At 38.6% G+C, this 19908-nt stretch overlaps 1 protein-coding gene and 1 long non-coding RNA gene across 5 annotated transcripts in view; one reads left to right on the forward strand and one right to left on the reverse strand.

Moving 5' to 3' along the window:
- LOC113482568 overlaps positions 1 to 9921 on the forward strand; it is a 16572-nt gene extending 6651 nt beyond the window's left edge. Inside the window, exons 2-4 of the long non-coding RNA XR_003398861.1 lie at positions 1162 to 1750; positions 3180 to 4241; positions 5157 to 9921. This is a non-coding gene — a long non-coding RNA (uncharacterized LOC113482568). The remainder of the gene's footprint in view (positions 1 to 1161; positions 1751 to 3179; positions 4242 to 5156) is intronic.
- BMPR2 (bone morphogenetic protein receptor type 2) overlaps positions 1 to 19902 on the reverse strand; it is a 114827-nt gene extending 94925 nt beyond the window's left edge. For all 4 annotated transcript variants that reach the window (XM_026853307.1, XM_026853308.1, XM_026853311.1 and 1 more), the window contains exon 1: positions 19167 to 19902. In XM_026853307.1, the coding sequence (XP_026709108.1) occupies positions 19167 to 19242 (76 nt within the window). In that variant the 5' untranslated portion in view covers positions 19243 to 19902. The remainder of the gene's footprint in view (positions 1 to 19166) is intronic.
- Between the last annotated feature and the right edge of the window lie 6 nt (positions 19903 to 19908).

A 19908-nucleotide genomic window follows, 5' to 3' on the forward strand; every position in this document is an offset into this window, starting at 1 on the left:
TGGGTCATTTCACATAAGATTTGTGAGATTGCAGTTTACAAGTGGATTACTCCAAGTCATTTATCATATTCTGGTAATGATTTATTACTCCATCGGTTTTGTGAAGTCCACAGATTTTCTCGGCAGAGGCTCTGTACTTGATGAAAATCACAAGAACAGCAAGGATGCAGCTATTCCTGAGAACTCCCATGATCACATTTACAGTGCTACAGCTTTACATGACTTATATTTCCCACACTTGATGAAAACAAGAGCAGAGACACGGACTTACACTACCTCCATGACAGCTTTGACACTGTCTAGTCACACAAAACTGAATCTGTTCAGAGCAGTGTTTCACCACAAGCTCACAGACAACCCACTTTTACCTATAAGAAATTGAGTGTAATATCTCGTGCTTATCACTATGGACAAGAGAAAATTGATTAAGCAGGATGTGTCATCCTTAAAAAATCTGCTATCAAATCAAAATAACCCGAAAAACTAGCAAATATAAGTATTTGCCTAGGAGTTAAAGCAAATACATCCTTCAATGACACTCTCACTTTTCTCCTCCCATCCAGTACTCCTGCAGGCCTTTGTCACCACAGGAACGATGCTTGGTGCTACCAGCAATGATGCTTGATTCCGTAACTTTAACATACACAAAAGCTTTATTAGAAGATCATTAAAATCCAGAAGCTCTTAGAGCAACTTTGATTCCACCTACCCTAGTGTTACATTTTGACATAGGCTACTTTAAGTCAAGTTGGTTGGTTGTTGGTTTGTTTTTTCTAATTAATTGCTTCCATATCCTTATTGCAAGCAGCTCTCACCAGGGTACCCCGATGCAAGACAGCCTAACGGATTTTTCAGTCTTTTCTCTCTTCTTCCTTAGGGCTCTTTGTACTCTCTTTCCTGGTAATCACTGGACTTAAATCTCAAATTTTTAAGAACATCATTAAATGGTCCTCTAATTCATCCAAAGATACTGATAAGATATGAAATGTGGTATAAAGAGAATCAGCATTACAGAATAAGGTGCAACACTTTAAGGGAGAAAGGCTTTGCAAACATATCCAGACGCTAAAGTTTCTAGCAGCGCACATTTACTAAACCAATGTCCCAATCAGATAAGCAACAATTTTCAAATTGAAACTGAAGTTACTTTTTATCCCATAGGATGAAATAATTTGGGCAGAACCAGGGATACAAGGATTATCCAGTGGCTACAGGATGAGTCTACAAGTGCAAAACTCAAGCAGTATTCCACCAAAGACAACCAAAGACGGTTTGAGGCAAGCCACTCATCAGAAAAATGAGTAGATAACACAGCCTTATCTCACCAGGATCTGGCACTCACAACAGCACAGACCAAGAATTCTATTATTCTTTAGCATTCATGAGGATAGCATTAGCAGGGAATATTTGTTTTAAAGAAAACAAATCTTTTGTTAAAGAAAGAGCCCATCCCTGGCAAGGCTTAATCTTCCACATGAGAAAGGCCTACATGGAGTTCTATTATTTAATTGAACAGAGAGATGCCAATTCTTCAAAATGTCTGGTTTTAATAGAATTCAGTTACTTCAACAGCTAGCTTACATTTGTATTCAGTAGTATTTAGAGAATTACATCAACTAACAAAAATGGTAAGATACAATGTGCTTTTAATTAATTGGTCCTCTGCAGCTTCTTCTGTGTTTGGTACCAAACAAAACGCTACAAGGGAAACAGTCCAGAGAGGAACATGTTCATACTATGGCAGAGACAGGTAATTAGGCACAGACTGTGTGTATGTGACAGGCTAGCACCAAAAGTCAGCTTCTTAGATTTACTAAGAAATCTACACAGACTTCAAGCAGAAAACAATTCCTCTTAGTCCAACCTTTCCCAACAACTAACTCAATTATTTATTTTTTTTAATATGCTTAAAGAGGTCTTTATTACATATCTCTTGTGAGGAGGATTCATTCTTCACACCAGTCTAGTGCCTAGGGCTTCAGCCATTCAGCCACAGAGGAAAACTAGGAAGGACAACAAGTTTATCTCCAATTATATCATCAGCATTCCTGCACCTCAATAGCATAGCATTTCTTGTGTTTCCAAGCAATAGATTATCGAAATAAACTTATCTGTTATTATGATCTCTTACCTTTTAATCTATGAAGCAATACTATAGCATAAGTTCTTCTATTTTCATCCACTGTTCATCTGTATGCCACAACAGATTTTTTTTTTACTTTTAATTCTACTATACTTTTTCACTAATACCGTTTGAAATCTTCACCTAGGTACCATGTTTCTCCCACAGTAAAGAAACTATAGTTCAGTGTTCATAGTCCATTCGTAGCGGTTTTAATATGGCAATAGCATAAGGCTTGGCAACTAGCATATTTTAATCCAGAAATTTAATAACACTATGTCCTCCTTTTTGGAACTTGGATACTAAAAGTTCCAACTGTCCAAAGACAACTTAAAATGTTGTCTCCTAATTCCAAAGTCACTAATTTTAAGACCAATAATCATCCTGCTCTCTCTCTCACACAAAACAAGCCTTTAGAAAACTTATAAAGATCACTGTTAGCAAAAATGATGCCAGTTACAAATAGGAAGGGAATGGAAATTAGTTGATTACAAGAAAAAAATAGCCACAACTACATTAAAGTTTCATCACAGTATGTATAGCTTAAAATTCACCAAGCTGTGCTGAGAAATTGGCAATATCTGAGTAAACCCATAGAATCCACTTTTATTGATTCTTATTATTCTTTAGCATTAATGAGGATAGCATTAGCAGAGAATATTTGTTTTAAAGAAAACAAATTGTTTTCTTTAGAAAATTGTTTTCTTTAAAAAAAAAGAAATATTTCATAAAAGAAAATGCCAATCCCTGGCAAGGCTTAATCTTCCACGTGAGAAAGGCATACATGGAGTTCTAATATTTAACTCAGAGAGATGCCAATGCTAAACTCACTACTTGAAATGTGAAAAACAAATAGTTTCAGAAAGGTTGACAGAAAACACTCCTAGGGTTTCATATGCTTGTTTAAATGTCCTTTGTGTCTAGGAGTTTCTTAAAATCTACAGGCAAGGCAGGGCTCAGAGTAATTTTACATATACTAGTATTAGACACCAAAACATTACAGCAACATAATTGGGTAATGCTAAGGCTCAAATTACCTCTTCTCTCTCCTACAAAGGCAGAACAGGCACTTTGAGAACCTTTGGCAGAAAACAGAAAAAAAGTGAAAATACACAAAGGAAATACACAAAGATCAAAAAAGGAAATAAGAGTCATGAAATTTCAGCAATGTGCTCATGTCCCTACAGTTTGTTTCTTCTTGCAATAAACTAAGGATACTCACTGTCAAAAGAAAAGGAAAAAAAAGGTTACATAGGGAATGTTCTAGTTTACTGCTGCTTCTAAGAAATTCAGGAATGCATGTCAGAGTACAGACATTCGGATTTGCTAATTTAATTAGAATTTAGAACTTTCATCTAAAATAAGGAATATCCACCATGTGCCTACAAAATAAGCATCACATTTTTGCTGAATCATTAAAATATATTCAGGTAGTTGGGCAATTGTACACACTACCAAAACAACCCTATTGAGTCATTTGTTCAGCTCTCTTAACTGTTTATTACACTTCATAGGAGCAGCTCAATCAAACAGACAAAAAGGATGAACGGATGATGCCAGATATTTGGAATTTGTGGCCTGCTTGGGGTAATGAATCGAAGAAACTGAGAGGCCAGGAATGATTATTAAAAATTCAGTTTAACAATGCAGAATTCAATCAGCAGTAAAGTAAAACGCAAGGTAAAACACTCCAAAATACATTTCAAATTAAAATGTTTTTTTTCTTTTTAACTATTTGTAGACCATTGAAACAGAGCAGTTAACAGTGGTAAGAAATTAATAAACATATTTCTAAGCCTTCTGAAAACAAAATCTCATTTAAAAATTGGTCTCTCTAATAGCTGTATGGTTTGTGGTAAAACCACCACTTTCCAAAACTTTTCTCCATAAGTGTAGTTTTAATAAGTACAATGCTTTCACAACCAGCTTTCAATTATGAGCTGTCTAAAAAAACATCTGGGATCGCAATGAAGGAAACCCAAAATGGTGAAGCGGACAACAATGGAGGGGGAGCCAGCAAACCAGGGATGTGTTCCTCTTTTCTGGTGGCAACAGCAACATCTAAGCCAGATACTTCATCTCACTGTGGTCCTCCTTCCATCCATTGTCTATGCAGTTTGTAAGTACCCTGATGCTCTTCCTCATTACAATCACAGTTAGGCCTCAATGTTTTTTTTTCTTTTAAACATCTGTACTACAATAATCACTGATGTGCACAGCATAGTTTCTCAAAACACAACTGGTGTCTCAGAACAGAAAATCCAGGGAATGAGACTTGTCTCCAGCTCCCAAGAAACAACAACATTTATGGCAACTTAGACAAACGCTTAGAGGGGAAAAGCAGCTATTTTTAACTACTTTGCTTAGTGGCTGCACTTATGGGAGGCTCCCATTTCCTTTCTTCATCTTATGTAGCAGCAAGTAACTACTATTTCCTTTTCCCTCAGCCGCTTTTAGAGAGTATCTGGGCTTGCAGCTTGCAACAATGCACTGCCTTCAATTCACAGGTTCAAAGCAAAAGCAGAATACCGCTTCCAAATAAACTTCTGCCCTAAAGGGCAGCAGGCAACTTTACATCTGAATGCATCTATTTCTGTTCCACACAGAAATAGCAAGCCTGAATTAGGTAAGGCCCTAAACATGAACCAGCAGGCCAGTCAGGGGATCCAGATTTAAGCTGCTGGTGTTTAATGCTGCCGGTGCTCCCAGCAGCAAAGGGGATGCAGCTCTCACACAAATATGTTTTGATTGTGCTGTTTAAGCGCTGCTATTTAGTATGATCATTTGCACTTGAGACAATTTAACTCAAGCACAGGAATCTGTAGAGAGACACAGCACTGTATGGATTTGTCAGCTCCTGATGACCACAAGCAAATATTTGGTGGATCATTAAAGAGGAATTTAAGAGCTTCTCTCAAGGACTGCCATTGCTAAAGACCTAGTTAACTCTGACTCTAGTTTAATTCTGTTTATTTTAAAGCTATGAGAAGTTTATTATCATATGCTAAAACAAGTCTTCTGCACTCCTTAACAGAACTGGATAAATGCTACCATATGCCAGGTGTGGGACAGAAGAGAGGAACTCTACCTTCTTCCTCAAATGGAGACATTTGATATGAGGACAATCTCTGTATTCACATTTGTATACATTTGCTGAATAAAAACCGGAAGGATAGGAAGGGCAGAACAAGCAAAGGCTACAGCAGCTCTAAGCTAACTTCCAAAGCTTGATCTCATCAGTCTTGCACAATACAACTCTAAACACAAAGATGAGAACTCAAAATAATCCTAGCAGGACTACAAGGAAGGGTATCCGCTATCACACTAATGACTAGATACAGATCTCCAAGGGGGCATGATGATTTTCTTTTTAACTGTCACATCCTCCCCTCCCTTGCCATACAGTAGTTAACAACACTGAGAATAATTTTGGTTTTCTTCTACACACAGTGAAAAAATAGATTATCAGCTTGCATTTCAAAAGTCCTTCCAGAACCCTCTAATAAAATGGACTATTGAGGAAACAGTTTGGAAATCTGTGGCATGGGACCTGTGTATTCCCCAAGGACTGGAATAGCCCTTCACACAGTTTTACCCTAACTGCCTCCCTCCCCAAATCCTAACCAACACTTCACATGATTCTTCCAAAAGCACTATTTAAATATCTATCTGAAATCGCTTCCTTAATTACTCACTCAAGCTCATGCATGTTTAAAAGAAGCTTAGTAGATGAGCCACCTCTCCTGGGCTATACTGAGCCAAGTTTATGTAGGCAATGACTGTCCTATACTGCCTCTAATCTCACCCCACTGCATTTCCCCCAGAACAAATTATTATACATGCATGGAGTATCTGTCATCTGTCAATGAAGATTCTCAGGTTGTGTTCTGCAAGACAACAGAAGTAGAAAAATCAGAGCACCACTTTTATAAAGCATACCAGAAGAGTCAGGGAAGTTAAGCATTCCTTTAGGGAAGAATAAACTCCAGACTTTTGCACTTCCTTTACGCACCCCAGTTGATCTGAGCACTTATCAAAGATCTCTTTTTAGTAACATGATACAACTCGTGTCTTTTCATTAAAGCAAAGAAATGCATAAAATAGCAATGAAAAAAAAATTCAAGTTGAAAATAAAAGTGTCTTATTACAATAACTTAAATAAGGGGAACAAGTGAAAATGAAGAAGAGATACTATCAAGAAAGAAGCACACATGAAGAACCACCTCTGAACTGGGGGATATAGCATCCAGGGGAAAAACAGAAGCAGGAAGGTCTGCAACTGCAAAAGTCTATTCTCTGCAAGAGCTTAATATTACCCCTTTTTGCACCAAATGAGGCAGAAATCCTGAAGAGAAAAATACTTTATGAAAAGAGTCATGGTTATGAACAAAGCAGCTGAATTATGGTCAGACAGTTATAATAATGACTTGGGGGGGGGGGTTGTTACATGACTGATTTCATGTTTGTTTTGAATGCTCTGCTTTTAGGTAATTCTGGTTTTACTACTGAAAAACAAAACTATAAAATTATGCTCATCCTCTGCTAAATAAAACATTTGCAGCTTCCCTTAAATGCTCCACTTGGCTCTTAAACTGCAGAAGGATTATTAATCATCTCCTGTTCAAGCAGAACAATTGACAAGGGGAAAGGAGTGATGTCCACAAAGCCGGATGAGATAAAATATTAAATTACAGTGGGAATTTACTTAATTTTTCCTGCAGCAGCTTTGCATGTGCACCCTCACAACTTCTCTCTAAGAGCTATCTTACACTTACTGCAGGTTAGGAGCATGCACACAGGCAATCACAGCAAAGCAGCTGGCAAACTAGCTTCCATCTGAACTGATCCTGTTCCTTTACACGTCTCTGTTCGTGAGTTCTTAACATTTATTGTCGAGCTTGCATCTCGCTACTTGTGCCCACTATGCTATCAGGGGCATCTGCTACTCACCGTTTGTCCTCACATCACTGAGAAAACTTCAAAATACCTTTCCACAGTTTCCTCAATAGCTCCACCATTTTTCCTCTCAGCAGTCCTCCCCAACTAATTCTTGTAGTGTCTATGCAGAAATCAGGTTAACAAATCCAGCAGAACTAATTAAACGGGGCTCAGCTCATGCTACATCACACTTTACCTTTGAATTTTGGTATGCCTTAGAGGTAGACAAATCCCTTTTGTAATAAATAAATAAATAAATAAAAGGGCCTTTACTTGGAAACCTTGTTTGAAAAAGTCAAAGCTCACCCTACTACTCTTCAATTAAGGGAGGGAGATGAGTCTCCAATAGTGTTTCCTAACATGTTTTGCTATAAAACTGTACTTCAAACTTCCTCCCATCTCAACTAGATAACAAGCTTTTCCTTCAATAAAATATAATTAACTGTACAGCACTTCATTAAACCATTTCTTTCAAAAACCACCACTCCTATGAAATGAGAGGAAACAAACATTCTGCAATCCAGATAGCATCCTTTCAAGTCAAGACCCTTAACTTTAGGAAAAGTACTGCTGGTGATCTGAGCTCTTGACTTGCCTTTCTGTGTGCCCACCACAGCACATTCTTTAGCTGCAAGGTCACTTGAGAAGGTGATTAGCCTTCCTTGTTTGGTACAGGATGAATGATGCTCTCCTGCCTGTCTAGACTGAAATTTGATGGAATGCAGTTACCTCTGCACCTCATATTCCCACACCTCACGGAAGTGAAGCAAGCCCCACTGTTATCAATTAAGCACTGAAACTAACTGCTTTATGTAATTGCCACAAAGGAATTTACAATCAGATTTCATCACATATGTCATCCTCATTTGTTATTATATATTTCAGCTAAAAGTAATAACTGTATGTGGCATTCCTAGATTATTTTAAACTATTTAGTTGCAATTATATGTTGAAAGCACATCAGTAACATAAAGGTAAATTAATTAAATGCTTATTCTAACCATCCTAAAAAGAATAATACAACCAAGGGCAGAGAAGGGTGGGCAAATCTAGAAGAATCAAGACATAAATATCTTGTCCTGTAATAACACTGTTAAACATGCAGTCAGCGTGTCTACTTTTATCTGGAAAAGCAAGGATATTGCAATGGGCTTACTTCTCAGTGTTTCTTAATAGTCACACCAAAATGCCTGATCTCCAAAAACCTGTGTCAAGTTCAAAGAACTAATTGTAAATTTGTCTAAATGAATAAATTATTAAGAATACTACTAAAAAGGCTGATGGGATTACACCAGCTTTTTATATAATAAGCACCTGAAAATAGAATATAACTCTACTGAAATTAATTGTCCCACAGCGATTCTGGTTTTAAGCTTATAGCATGAACACAAAAATATGTGGAAAAAAAACAAACAGTGGAGAGGTTCATAACTGGCATCACTTAAGCAAAGAAAGGGAAAAGTAACGTATTTAAATTTCCATTTAAATACAGAGCATTCACATAAATTTTAATTTTCCCCTCAGCAATCAGATACAGAAGACAAGTTAGCTGATACAGCAATAAGTTCAGTATTTAGAATTATCTTGATTAACTACAATTAGAAGGCTGGCTAAAGGCTGTTGATGTCTCTTGCTTGGTTTTTATTTTGCATTATATGCATGAACATATTGCAGGAAGATTGGAAGTGGTATATAACAGCGTCATTACATGTACGTCAAATCCTGGTGTCTGAAAACTACATTTTAAGATTTGAAGTTGGCAGAAAAGATACCATATGCAAAACAAATACATGAAACCTGCCACCAAAGACAAGCTCTTCTTGTTAGCAGTAAAGCAACATTAAAACATAGGTACTATTTGTAAAACTCCATCGCCATTCAATCACTTTAATTAAGCATTACCTAAGACACTGCACTGATTTTCACAAATATTTAACAACAATTTTAGGAAAGATTAATTCTAAGCAAATGGAAGGAGGTAAAGTCATAAAAAGGATTCAGATTCTATGCAAATTCTTATTTCAGTTAGTATAACTGTGGATTATTCAGGTTCTTTGTATAAAGATTTGCATTATTTGCCACATAAAAACATTTTCTAAGTGTTAAAATTTTAGTTTTTATCTGTTTCTTTACACTGCCAGTTCAAATAAAAAAAGCTGTTATTTTGATGGGTACTAGCCACACACAGTGCAGTTCAGACACAGTTCTAGAGGATATATTCTGGATTTACTGGCAATTCTAGATGCTTTCTCACTCAGCTAGTGCAAGCTTCTTTTTGTAACAGGACATGCAGAATGTGTAAGAGTGTAAGACCTGCCCTGTGTGCTACACACATTTCACCATTCTTCCCAATTAGTCCCTCAATTTTTAATGAGACTCTTAATTAACTGTGGAGCTTTTTGACCTTACCACCAATCATCTTCCCTTGGTTCAGTTTCGTTTACAACATGTTAAAAGCCCATTCTTTATTTCTCTGCATGTCTAATGTTCTCAACCCAGCTCTTTTGTTACTAACCCTTCTTCCACCCCTCCAAAACCAGTCAAGAAAATCAAGTTGTCCATGATATCACTTTGGTATCCGTCTCCTTTTGCAGACCTTCACTTGCTTCAAGACGAAGGGCTTTGTTTTGATGACTGCTTCAAAGTACATGTCATCTGAATAGTTGCTTTCACATTTAACTCTTCAATTCCTGAGAGCAACCCAATTCAACATCCATTTTACTGCATTCCTGCTTCAACACCTGTAGATTTCCTCAGTGAAGTGGCTTCTGCTCCGAATATGCTTGCCAGTCTCATATATTATGGCACTACTTACTATTCAAGTGTCTTATTAGTACCCTTTTTTTTTTTAACCTGCACAGAGGAAAGAGAGAAGAAAATATTCTTGCATTCCCAAAGTGAAAACATTAAGTTGTTTGAATTGTTATATTATTATAATATCACTAGTCTTCCTTATTTTACACACCTTATCTTCATTTTTAAAATTTATTTACTACTTTGTGTCATATTTGGACTGTGTATTCCTGTGCCCAAAGGCCACAACTTCAATTTTAGGTAGCATTATAGAGACTGCATACATATGAGTAAAAATAACAATTAGGGGTTTATTTGTTTTGCACACAAACATTCTATTCCACTACTTCTTAAAATAAGGGAGGCTAAATTTGCTGACAGTTTCATCATTCATTCTCTGACAGGAAACAATAAAAGCAAAGAATTCTCTCTATTTGCCATTTAAGATATTTCTGTTTGTACTGAAAAATTCCGAAAAAACATTTACTAGATTTTTAATTCTTAGCTAAAACAATGGTAGCCAAATAACTGTGTTCTGCTGCAACAGCATTAACTACTACAGACTAAATTTAACTAAAATTTAGTTAGGCCAGATTCATCTTAGTATGACTAAAGAAGAAATTATTTAACAGGTCCTGGTAGAATCTACATGTAATTATTAAGTGTAAAGTTCACCAGTTACACAAAATAAGCTGTTTGTAAGGACTTTTTGGAAATTAGGAACACCAAAACCCAGCTAATTTGCTAATATTAAAATACTAGGTTTTAGCAGTGAAGCAGATTGGTTTGCTTGAATTTGGGTAACATATTGAGTACGTAAGGCTATATACATACAGACACACACATATATATGTATTACAAGTCATCTTCACTCTATCTGTGCAATACACACTAGAATCAGGGATTTGCATGTCATATGTAAAAAAGTTTACAGAGAGATCCAAATACTGCTGCAGTGGGCATGAGAAATTATTTAAGCTGGTGTTTCCACGTTTGTTTGTTTTTTTTTTTTTTTTTCTTTTCACTCATTTAGATTCATGGAGTCATTCATCCCAGCCTGCAAAGCAGAGCCAGAATAGCAGAGAACCCTGGAACAAGTTCTTCCACTTCGCAGCCCAGTCCTACTCAAATACCAGGAGCAAGCCCTGTGAGACAGGAGTGTGTGCCCTGACCCAGCGCTTGTCTCCTGTTACAGCTGGCAGAGCCCAGGCCTGTGTGGGCTATTTCAATCATGGCAGCTGCTCGGGCTACAGCTCCCTGGCCTGGGCCATTACAGCTAGAAATAAAGGGAAAGAACTTTAAACAAGCAAATGTAAGAAACTGACACCATGGTGGCATCCAGACAAACTTCATTACGGGGTTCCCTTTATCCTTCTCTGACTGCAACTGAAATTATTTTAACGCAGAAGGATTGTTCTTTGGCTAAGTGCCTGATCTGGAGATACATAGCGGTGCCACAGTCTAACTAAAAAGATAGGTGCTACAATTTCCTACTACAATCTTAGTTTTCTTCAGTTTGTTATATTGGCTCTACATATTATTCACATCTCAGACAGATAAACATAATGAAAATTTATATTTATGAACCAGTAATCATAAAAAACTCTAATTCTCAGCTAAGAAGGTCCCTTGTCTACAGAATAAACATGGAGAAGTAATTTCTGGTGTTTAGGTTTTAAACAAATAAAAGGACTAGCAAAATTCACAGCATATAGCACATATTTATGGTGTATAGTATGTCCACACGAAGATTTTTGCAACTTAGAAGGTATAGGAACACAAAGCCCTCCAACTACATCAGCTTTACTGACTTCTCTCTGAAGGATAGTACCAGGAGGATTAATACTCAAGTAGATTCAGCAACAAACTAACTACAACAGAACCACTCCATCATTAACAAAAGCAAAAAATTTTTAGCCGTGGACAACTAAACATATCCCTGTGAGATTATTTAATATAACCATGACTATAGAAAATAGCTTGAACAGTAACACAACCCATTATTTTTCCCAATATATGTTTGTCAAGCCTAACAAATTTCAGAATAGCAAAGGATTGTGGATTATCTTAAATTCTTGGAAAACCTGATTAAGGTTCTCTAACACAGGTAGCCTAGCAGTTTTGTTCCAGGTATCTGTACCCATGCTGCTTTGGTTGCAGAAATAAAATAGTTTTAACAGAAAGCAAGCCAAACTGAGTATGTCTGATAAGGCAAAAGCAAGAGCAGTGGAGCATGTTTAGTCAGTCTTTCTTGTCACTGAACTACATTAAAGCTTCTCACACCAGGTGAACCTGACCTTTGTGACTTAAGCAGAGGGAAATGTACTTCATGCCAACAACAACGAGCTTGAGAGATGACACTGCCAACGCCCGATACTTTGCTATTAATTAAGCACTACATTCTCTAATGTATAAATTAAGGAGCCCAATTAACATACATGACCTACGATTATACTTTCAGTCATCTCACTTGAGAAGAAAAAAAAAAAGCTTCTTACCCATATTTTCTTACACCCATCCTGCTTACAACTCAAAACAGAAAAAGTATATCTAGTAGAACAAGGAGCATAAATGTAGTACCAGCTTTTGGCTGAACATACTATTAAGAGCTGCTGTGCAGCACTGCTAGCATTCCCTAAACCACTTGCCAGTTAATAGTCAGTACATCAGCTCAGAGGTTCACTATACCACTAGCTGTGTCATTGCCCACCATTTACTCTGACCCAGAAGGTGACAGTACATGCCTTATTATTACTGCTGCTTAACACAAATAATAGAACTATTTTTCATACACTTCAGGGTTCAAGCAAGTACACTATGTAACAAAAACATTCAAAGGGACCACAGGAAAAGTAGAAGTTACAGCACTGTTGGAAAAAGATTGTAAGGAAGTGTAATGTATGAGAAATCTTCGCTAAAGCTAAGTCTATACACAGGATAGTGAACTAAATTCAGTTTTGAAAGTGTGAAAAACAATACATACCCTAAACTGCAAGTTACTCATACACAATGTGAAGTCCTAAATGGATGATAGCCATTCAGTAAAGTGATTTGGCCGTTGTTTTGGAAGTTCAGTTAAAAAAGCTGCCTAGTACCTTGTCTCAGAAACACAAATTGTTCCACAAGCAGCAGACTAATTGCCTATAAACATGCCCTTTCTCCCACACTTCTTACCCAACTCCCACCCTCCCAGAAAAGGGACTCCCAATTCTCCCCCAGATCTCCTACAGCATGTCGAGTGAAGAGAAGACAAAATATACTATGTTTAGTCCAGAACAGTGTATGCACCAGCACGCTTGCCAGCATCCCTGCATTGACTAGGCAGCCAGCTTTGAGCAGAGAGAATTACCTGAGCTGAGTTCTGCTCTGCTTTCCCCTTGGGAAATCTCTACCTTGGAACTGTATCCTCTATTCAGTTCCTAATTTCCATGAAAGCAGTAGCAAATTAATCTCTTGAGACTTTTAGCATCTTTCACATATGGTTAAAATTGGCCAGCAGATTCAGAAGTTAATGGTGGGGATGGAAGGGTTCACAGGTTGCAGTGACAGTCTTCTGTGTCCATAGCACCCACTTTTCCCTCTCTCTCTCTCTCTCTCTCTCACAGAAATAAGAAACAAAAGAGAAAACACATAGTACTGAGCAAATCAGAAGGCAGAAACCTTTAGAGTTCAAAACAAAAAATGTGATTTGATGTAAACCTAAGAAGGCAATCAACAAAACTGACACACCCCAATGACTTGAAATAAAATGACATCACCACACAAACCCCCCGTGGTTTCCAAACTTATGAGACTGAGGAAAAAGGAGGAGGGTAAAGGTATTATCTATATAACTAGGTGTCTCATTCATTCTCAAAAGCGAGAACAGAAATCTTCAAAACTGCTACCTATAACTATACATTCTTCCTCCTTCCCAGTGCAAAAACTTCGTTCCACCACAAAACTGCAGGCACTCATGCTCCAAACAATTCTGACAAATGGAAGATCTGTCTGGCTGTCTACTACGCCCTGGTTGTCATCCTACTGCAAATCAGATTGAATCCTTTGTCCTTTGAAATCCCTCCTGTTCTGCTAGCCTTTCTTCCTCCTGGTCACACACCCAGACTGACCTCTCCTCTCAGATTCCACTCCTCCTGCTCAGTCCAGTTCCCAGCTCTGCGATTAACAGACCCCTCAAAATCAGGAGAACACCATCAGAAATCAAAATTTTAGGAAGAGCATAAGTTTTCAAAACCGGGGGGGGGTGTGTGTTAATTGCAAAAAGATCATTTTAAAACACTGATAGTCTACTCAAGCTTCCCATCACAAATTACTGTTTCAAGCTTCCCATCAGAAATTACTGTAGTCAGGTTTGAGACACTAGGCTTCAACATATGAACTTACCAAGACTGATGTTCCCTGGAAATTGTCTGTGTGCATACTCCATGCTGTATGTTCAGATGGATTGCTACACATATTAATTAAGGCATATCTTAAACAATCTTGCATTAGAACAGAAGGGGAAGAAAACTACTACTGTTGCATTATGAAAAACATGATAATTAAGCACTGTAGAAGCACAGACTACCTAGACAGGCTGTGAAATCCCTCTTCGCTGGATATTTTAGAGATGTTAGACAAACATCGTTATCTGTGCTTATGCAACCAGACCATGGAGGAAACACAAGAAAAGTCACTTCCAGCCTTACACTTCTGCGAACTTATGCTTCAGAGAAAAAAAAAAATAAAAAAAGAAAAAGAAAACAAAGACGACACAGAAAATCAGTTTGTGTGCTGAAATGTTGGTGTTTTGGAGAACAATTCTTTTATTTCACTTATTTTTAAATTCAATTGTAAGCAGTAAGCAGGTCCACTAAGTCTACAAGCTTAATAAAAGTAGTACTTAAAACTGCCTGTAAGCTATGCAGAGATTCCTGTCCTAGCCAACATAAAGCATCGCCAAGCCTGTTTTATTCAGGGCATAAACATTTTGTTCTGAATGAAATTTTACACACCACTTACACAAAGCCCTGGCTGGGAAAGTTAAGAGTCTGCTCAGAAAATGACAGCCCATGTTCATGGCATAGCCAGACTGAGTCCAAACACAATATAGCTCCAGTGACAGTAAGCCATGCACTCCACTGTTAGGAGTAAAACATATCTGAAGAACCAACTTTCTTATCCGCCTGGTAAGAAGAGAGGAAGGTGGTGTCTGCCAAGGAAACAATGCCTTGGCTTTCTCAGTAGTATACAGACTACTGAGAAATACTTAATGGAATACAAAAAGGCAGGGGGGACAACCACGTAAAAGTCAACACATTATTTTAGAGAAGTTTGTAATATGTGCTAGAGAGGTGCCATCAAAACAACTACTTTGTATAAAGTTCACCAAAAGAATAATCATAAGTAATACAGTCATGCTTCCCTCTTTGTCCAGGGTGAAGTGAGGTTTGCCTGCCTTCATCAGACAAGGACAGGCAGATAATTTAGCCAACCTTTTACACATGGTTCCTTTGAGAGTAAAACCATTCATACTGAAGCGAGGCATCTGTGTAATGTCTCGGGCTTGAAATTTGGGCTCCTTGGCCATCAGATGAACACCAGCTTCTATTTCCTCACAGGCTATGCCTACACCACACAGTGCCATACAGAAATACTGAAGTTTGCTTGGAAACTGGGAGCAGCTTAGCTGCAATATCACAGAGGTTCATACAGGATGATTTACCTAATAGAAAAAAGCCTCTTCTCAGCTGGGTGAATGGCTCTGTGCAGAATACTGTGCTTTCATAGCTACACTACTTCTTTACACAACTAGACAGTTAATGAAACCCTAGTCTGGCATACAGGCTGCACTTGTACGTGTGCTTTATCCATCAAGCATACCAGTTCGTGCCCCTCAAGCAAACAGTCTGTTTCTATCTGCTAGGCTAGTATTTCTGACAGCTCTCAAGTCAAACAGAAAAATAAATTTAATTTTATATTACTTATGAATGAGCCATAAACAATAGCTATAGCTCTAGTAAAGAGGGGGGTAGAATGGTTTAAAAAAACCCTCTTTAATATGCAAGATACATAAAGTTAGTTACTAATTCAAAGCATTGTATACATGTGATGTGACTCAAAGCACTGAATTAGAAGAACTGAGCTGAGCTGAATAGCCAAAGGAGGCTTTTCCTCATGTCAAACAATTGATATTTCAAACAAATTATGTTGAGATACTAAAGTAACTTTAACTGGCAAGACAGAATTAATAATTACAATTATCATTAAAAAAATACTTCAATCTCCATCCAGTTCCATTCACACTGAAATTTCTGCAGTCCTGTTGAACCACACAGATGGAGACTTATGGAAAGATTCACAAAGATAAAAGGATATTCTGTTTACTTTAATTTTCACTTTATACGTTCCACAAATAATTTACACACTAGACAATGGAATGCTGTCTACCCTGAATATGTATAAAGAAGGAAAAGTGGTTTAGTATTGCATATCGCAGAGGGCAAGCAAGTGAAATGAGGAAAGATTATATCTTTAATATCAGGTCCATATGAACACCCTAACAAAATTCTTTAGCCATACTGGGGAACAGCTCAAAGTTTTCACCAACCACCTCTTGAGACACAACCCTCATGGATTAACGCATCCAAACCCTCTAAAATAAAAGGGCGTATAAATATGTCTTACAGTTCTCAACAAAAACTTAAGGAAGAGGTATCTCAAGTTATTTGAGAAACAAAGTGGCACAAACCATTTTTTTCCAACGTAACTTTTTACACCCCCAAATTTTTACCTAAGAGTAGTATCAGTGAAATGACCTTACTGTAGCATTTCTCTTTACAAGGACTAATACATGATTTAAATACAGAGTTACCAGATACCTGTTAAGATCTGGATTTTATGGAGAAAATTAGTAGTATTTTCCCCCTAATAATCAGCAAATAATTCTGAATCTAGAGCTAGTTATATCTTCAATTACAAAGGTGAATGAAGAACCACCTTCTTTCTTCATTCATATTCCAGAATACGAGTGAAACAGCCATCTACAGCCCCAGTGTAAGGTTGTTGGGTTGGGGTTTTTTTTGTCATCTACTTTACACATCTTTACATCTTTCTCTTCCTGCCCATACTATGCCCAAGTCTTTGTGGAGCTCTCCCCAAGGAGGTCCAGATACTCCCCTCCACACAGAAACTTACAAACCTGTTATGAAAATACTTTTACTTTGATGTTATGATTTTTCATTTATAAACACTCAGTTCCATACGCTGCTGAGATATAGTATCCATTAACTAATCAGAAGTAAGAATTAATAGGGGCTTCAAAGCTACAAAGGCAGCATTTTCACTCTGAGCATACAGTTCATACTCTGGGGGAGGGGAAGAGAAGAAAGAGTGTTGGCTCTTTCATGAACATAAAAGGGCAGAACTACACATTAGTGTAGCCTCCCCATGTATAGACATTTATTTTTTTTCTGAAATGCAGTGTAAACTTAAAATCAACCATTAGTTACTTTAACTAAAGCTCAAATCACCCATGTAATTACTTTTACAGAGGATTATGACCAAGGTTTTTTAAAATGTGGATTGTTAAAATTTCACAATTAAGAAGTAAATCACAACGGGAAAATTCACAAAACAACCAAACAAGCTGGCATCGTTAATACCTTTTTAACAAGGCAAAACCAGAACTGAAATACTGGGAATGCTGTTGCCAGGTCAGGAATGAGGTGAATTGGCAAAACCGTGTAAATAGGCTCATACCACACCTGCCCAGCCCTTGGCCTGGTTCAAATCCATACTTGCTCCTTCAGTAACCCTTTTCCTTCATCACGGCACAGAAACTGCCAACTCACTGAAGTTTCACAAAAGGGAGAAAAAGCATAGGCTTACAAAAAATTGTATTTGAAAGAAAAGTTGAGATGCTGGGCATTCGTGTTTATACATGCTTTAATACCAAGATTTTTGACCTTCAGAAGTCCCTTCTTTCAGACAAAAAAAAAAAAAACACACACAAAAAAAACCCCACGGGCCTCTGAAACTACCACAGAAAGACGCTGCAGACATCAGTCTAAAATAATGGCAGTCAAAGGTCAGGATGATATAGGCAGCATCAATCTTTTCATTTAAATATCCTCCTAAAAGAGACCTCTGAAAAAGCAGAAGTGAGACAACTGGGGACTATCCAGCCAGAGTGATGAAGAAACTGCCTAAACATGTATAATTTACAGTATTTTCTTAATAATGACTCCAAGTATCTTCAACTATGAGAAATAATTCAATTTTAAGACCTCACTGAAATGTACTACAGAAACTACCATCAGCTTGCTGGGTCATCCTCACAAGAGACAGCAATTTTCTCACAAAGATTCATTTATGATTTATACACATTAGAATAAAAAATAACACTTAAAAAAAGCAAGCACTGCAAATTTGATCCCAATTAGTAAAAAGACACCAAAGTCCTAGGAGTCTTCCAGAACTGCTGGAAAATGCATACTGCAAGGAGAATAGGTATTAGTACCTAACAAAGCTGGGTAACACTCAGAAGGCTCCAACATGCCAATCTGTCACAATGACAGAAAACCAAAGGATGCCAGACCAATACACCTCTCTCTTCCAGTATCACGGCCAAACATCCAACATATCTGACACTGAGCTTCTGGGCAAAAGAATAGGTCTAGAGCATCCAGAAATATAAATAAGGACGCTCTTAGCATATATGCTTCCAACTTCTCGTTAAAAAAAAGTACTCTTCAAGATCTTTCAGCATTCCTCAACAGCGTTACTGTTCTATAATCACAAGTGACAATAGAAATAGCTAAATTTTTGCTTCAGATCTCTCCTTCAAGAAAAAAAAAACCAACATTACAATAAGTCTGTTGTAAAACTGCAGCACATGTTTAAGGCCCCTAAAAGCACCGATGCTGATAAAATTAAAAATGGCTGTGCCCAAAGATCCCACAGCAAAACAGGCACAGCTCTGCTGACGATTAAAATATATATTAAAAATTCCTGCATTGCCTTTCAAAGGGCGAGGTATGCAAAACAAAAAGATTATATATTTTTCCAAAATTGAAATAAGTTATTAGACAAGAGAAGCAGATCTAGGCAGAGCATACATCTTGAATGCAGGTCGAGTTCATTTACACAATAAAGCAGATTTTATTCTCCGAGAAGCCTAACATATCGGGATTTCAAAACTTTATCAGGCTTCGCCGCTGAAAGCGATACACACCACTTTTTAAGGAGACACAGATGTGCCCAAATACCAGTGGACCCCACCCCCATTCCCTGTGCCAAAATGGCTAGTTCGTTACACCCACTGGCTACTTACCAGCCGCAGTGCTGAGCAGCAGGGTGGCACTGGAGAGCAAGAGCACCAGCACAAGGTGCTGCAGTGAGGCAGTCATACCTGGGGAAGCCAAGGATCGAGGCAGCAGGAGGAGAAAAAAAAAGGGGGGTGGGGGGGAACCCGACGAGAGGAATTTCCTCCTTCTTTCGCACAGCCTTCCTCAGCTCTCTCGGTTTACAATCCCGTCTGGAAGGGCGAACGGCAGATGAGAGGAGCCGTCTTCGCTCTTACTCCATTACACCCGCCTGCCTTCATGTCTCGGGAGCCGGCACGGCGCCGCGGCCGCTGGGGAAGCGCCTGCTCCTGCCTCCCAGCCCCGAGGCATCTCCCCCCGCCGAGGACCGGCGGCACGCTCCCCACCAAGCTGGGAACCACGCTTATTTCCCACGCAGCTTCACGATATCGAAGAAACAGCCCGGCGGAGAAGGAAACATATCCAGACGCGATCCCGCGTCCACAGCAATGTCAGTCAGAGCAGAGCCCCTCGGCTGGCCGGGGCGCGGGTAACAGGCTCTACGGGCTTACGGCAGAGCCGCGTCCCATGCCGTTAAAGGTCTCCGCCGTCTCGCCGCCCCTCCTCGCCACCTCACGCTCCCGGGAAGGCGGCGGCGATCCCCTCAGTCCCTCCGCGGCGAGGCGCGACCCCTTCTGCGCTCACGGCGAGGGCTGCGGCCGCATCTCGGCCCATCGGTCTCCCCCGCTAGGCAGGCTCCACCGCGCACCC

Source organism: Athene cunicularia (assembly GCF_003259725.1).
Source record: "Athene cunicularia isolate RWA chromosome 7 unlocalized genomic scaffold, athCun1 chr7_part2, whole genome shotgun sequence".
In the NCBI taxonomy this organism is placed as follows: Eukaryota; Metazoa; Chordata; class Aves; order Strigiformes; family Strigidae; genus Athene; species Athene cunicularia.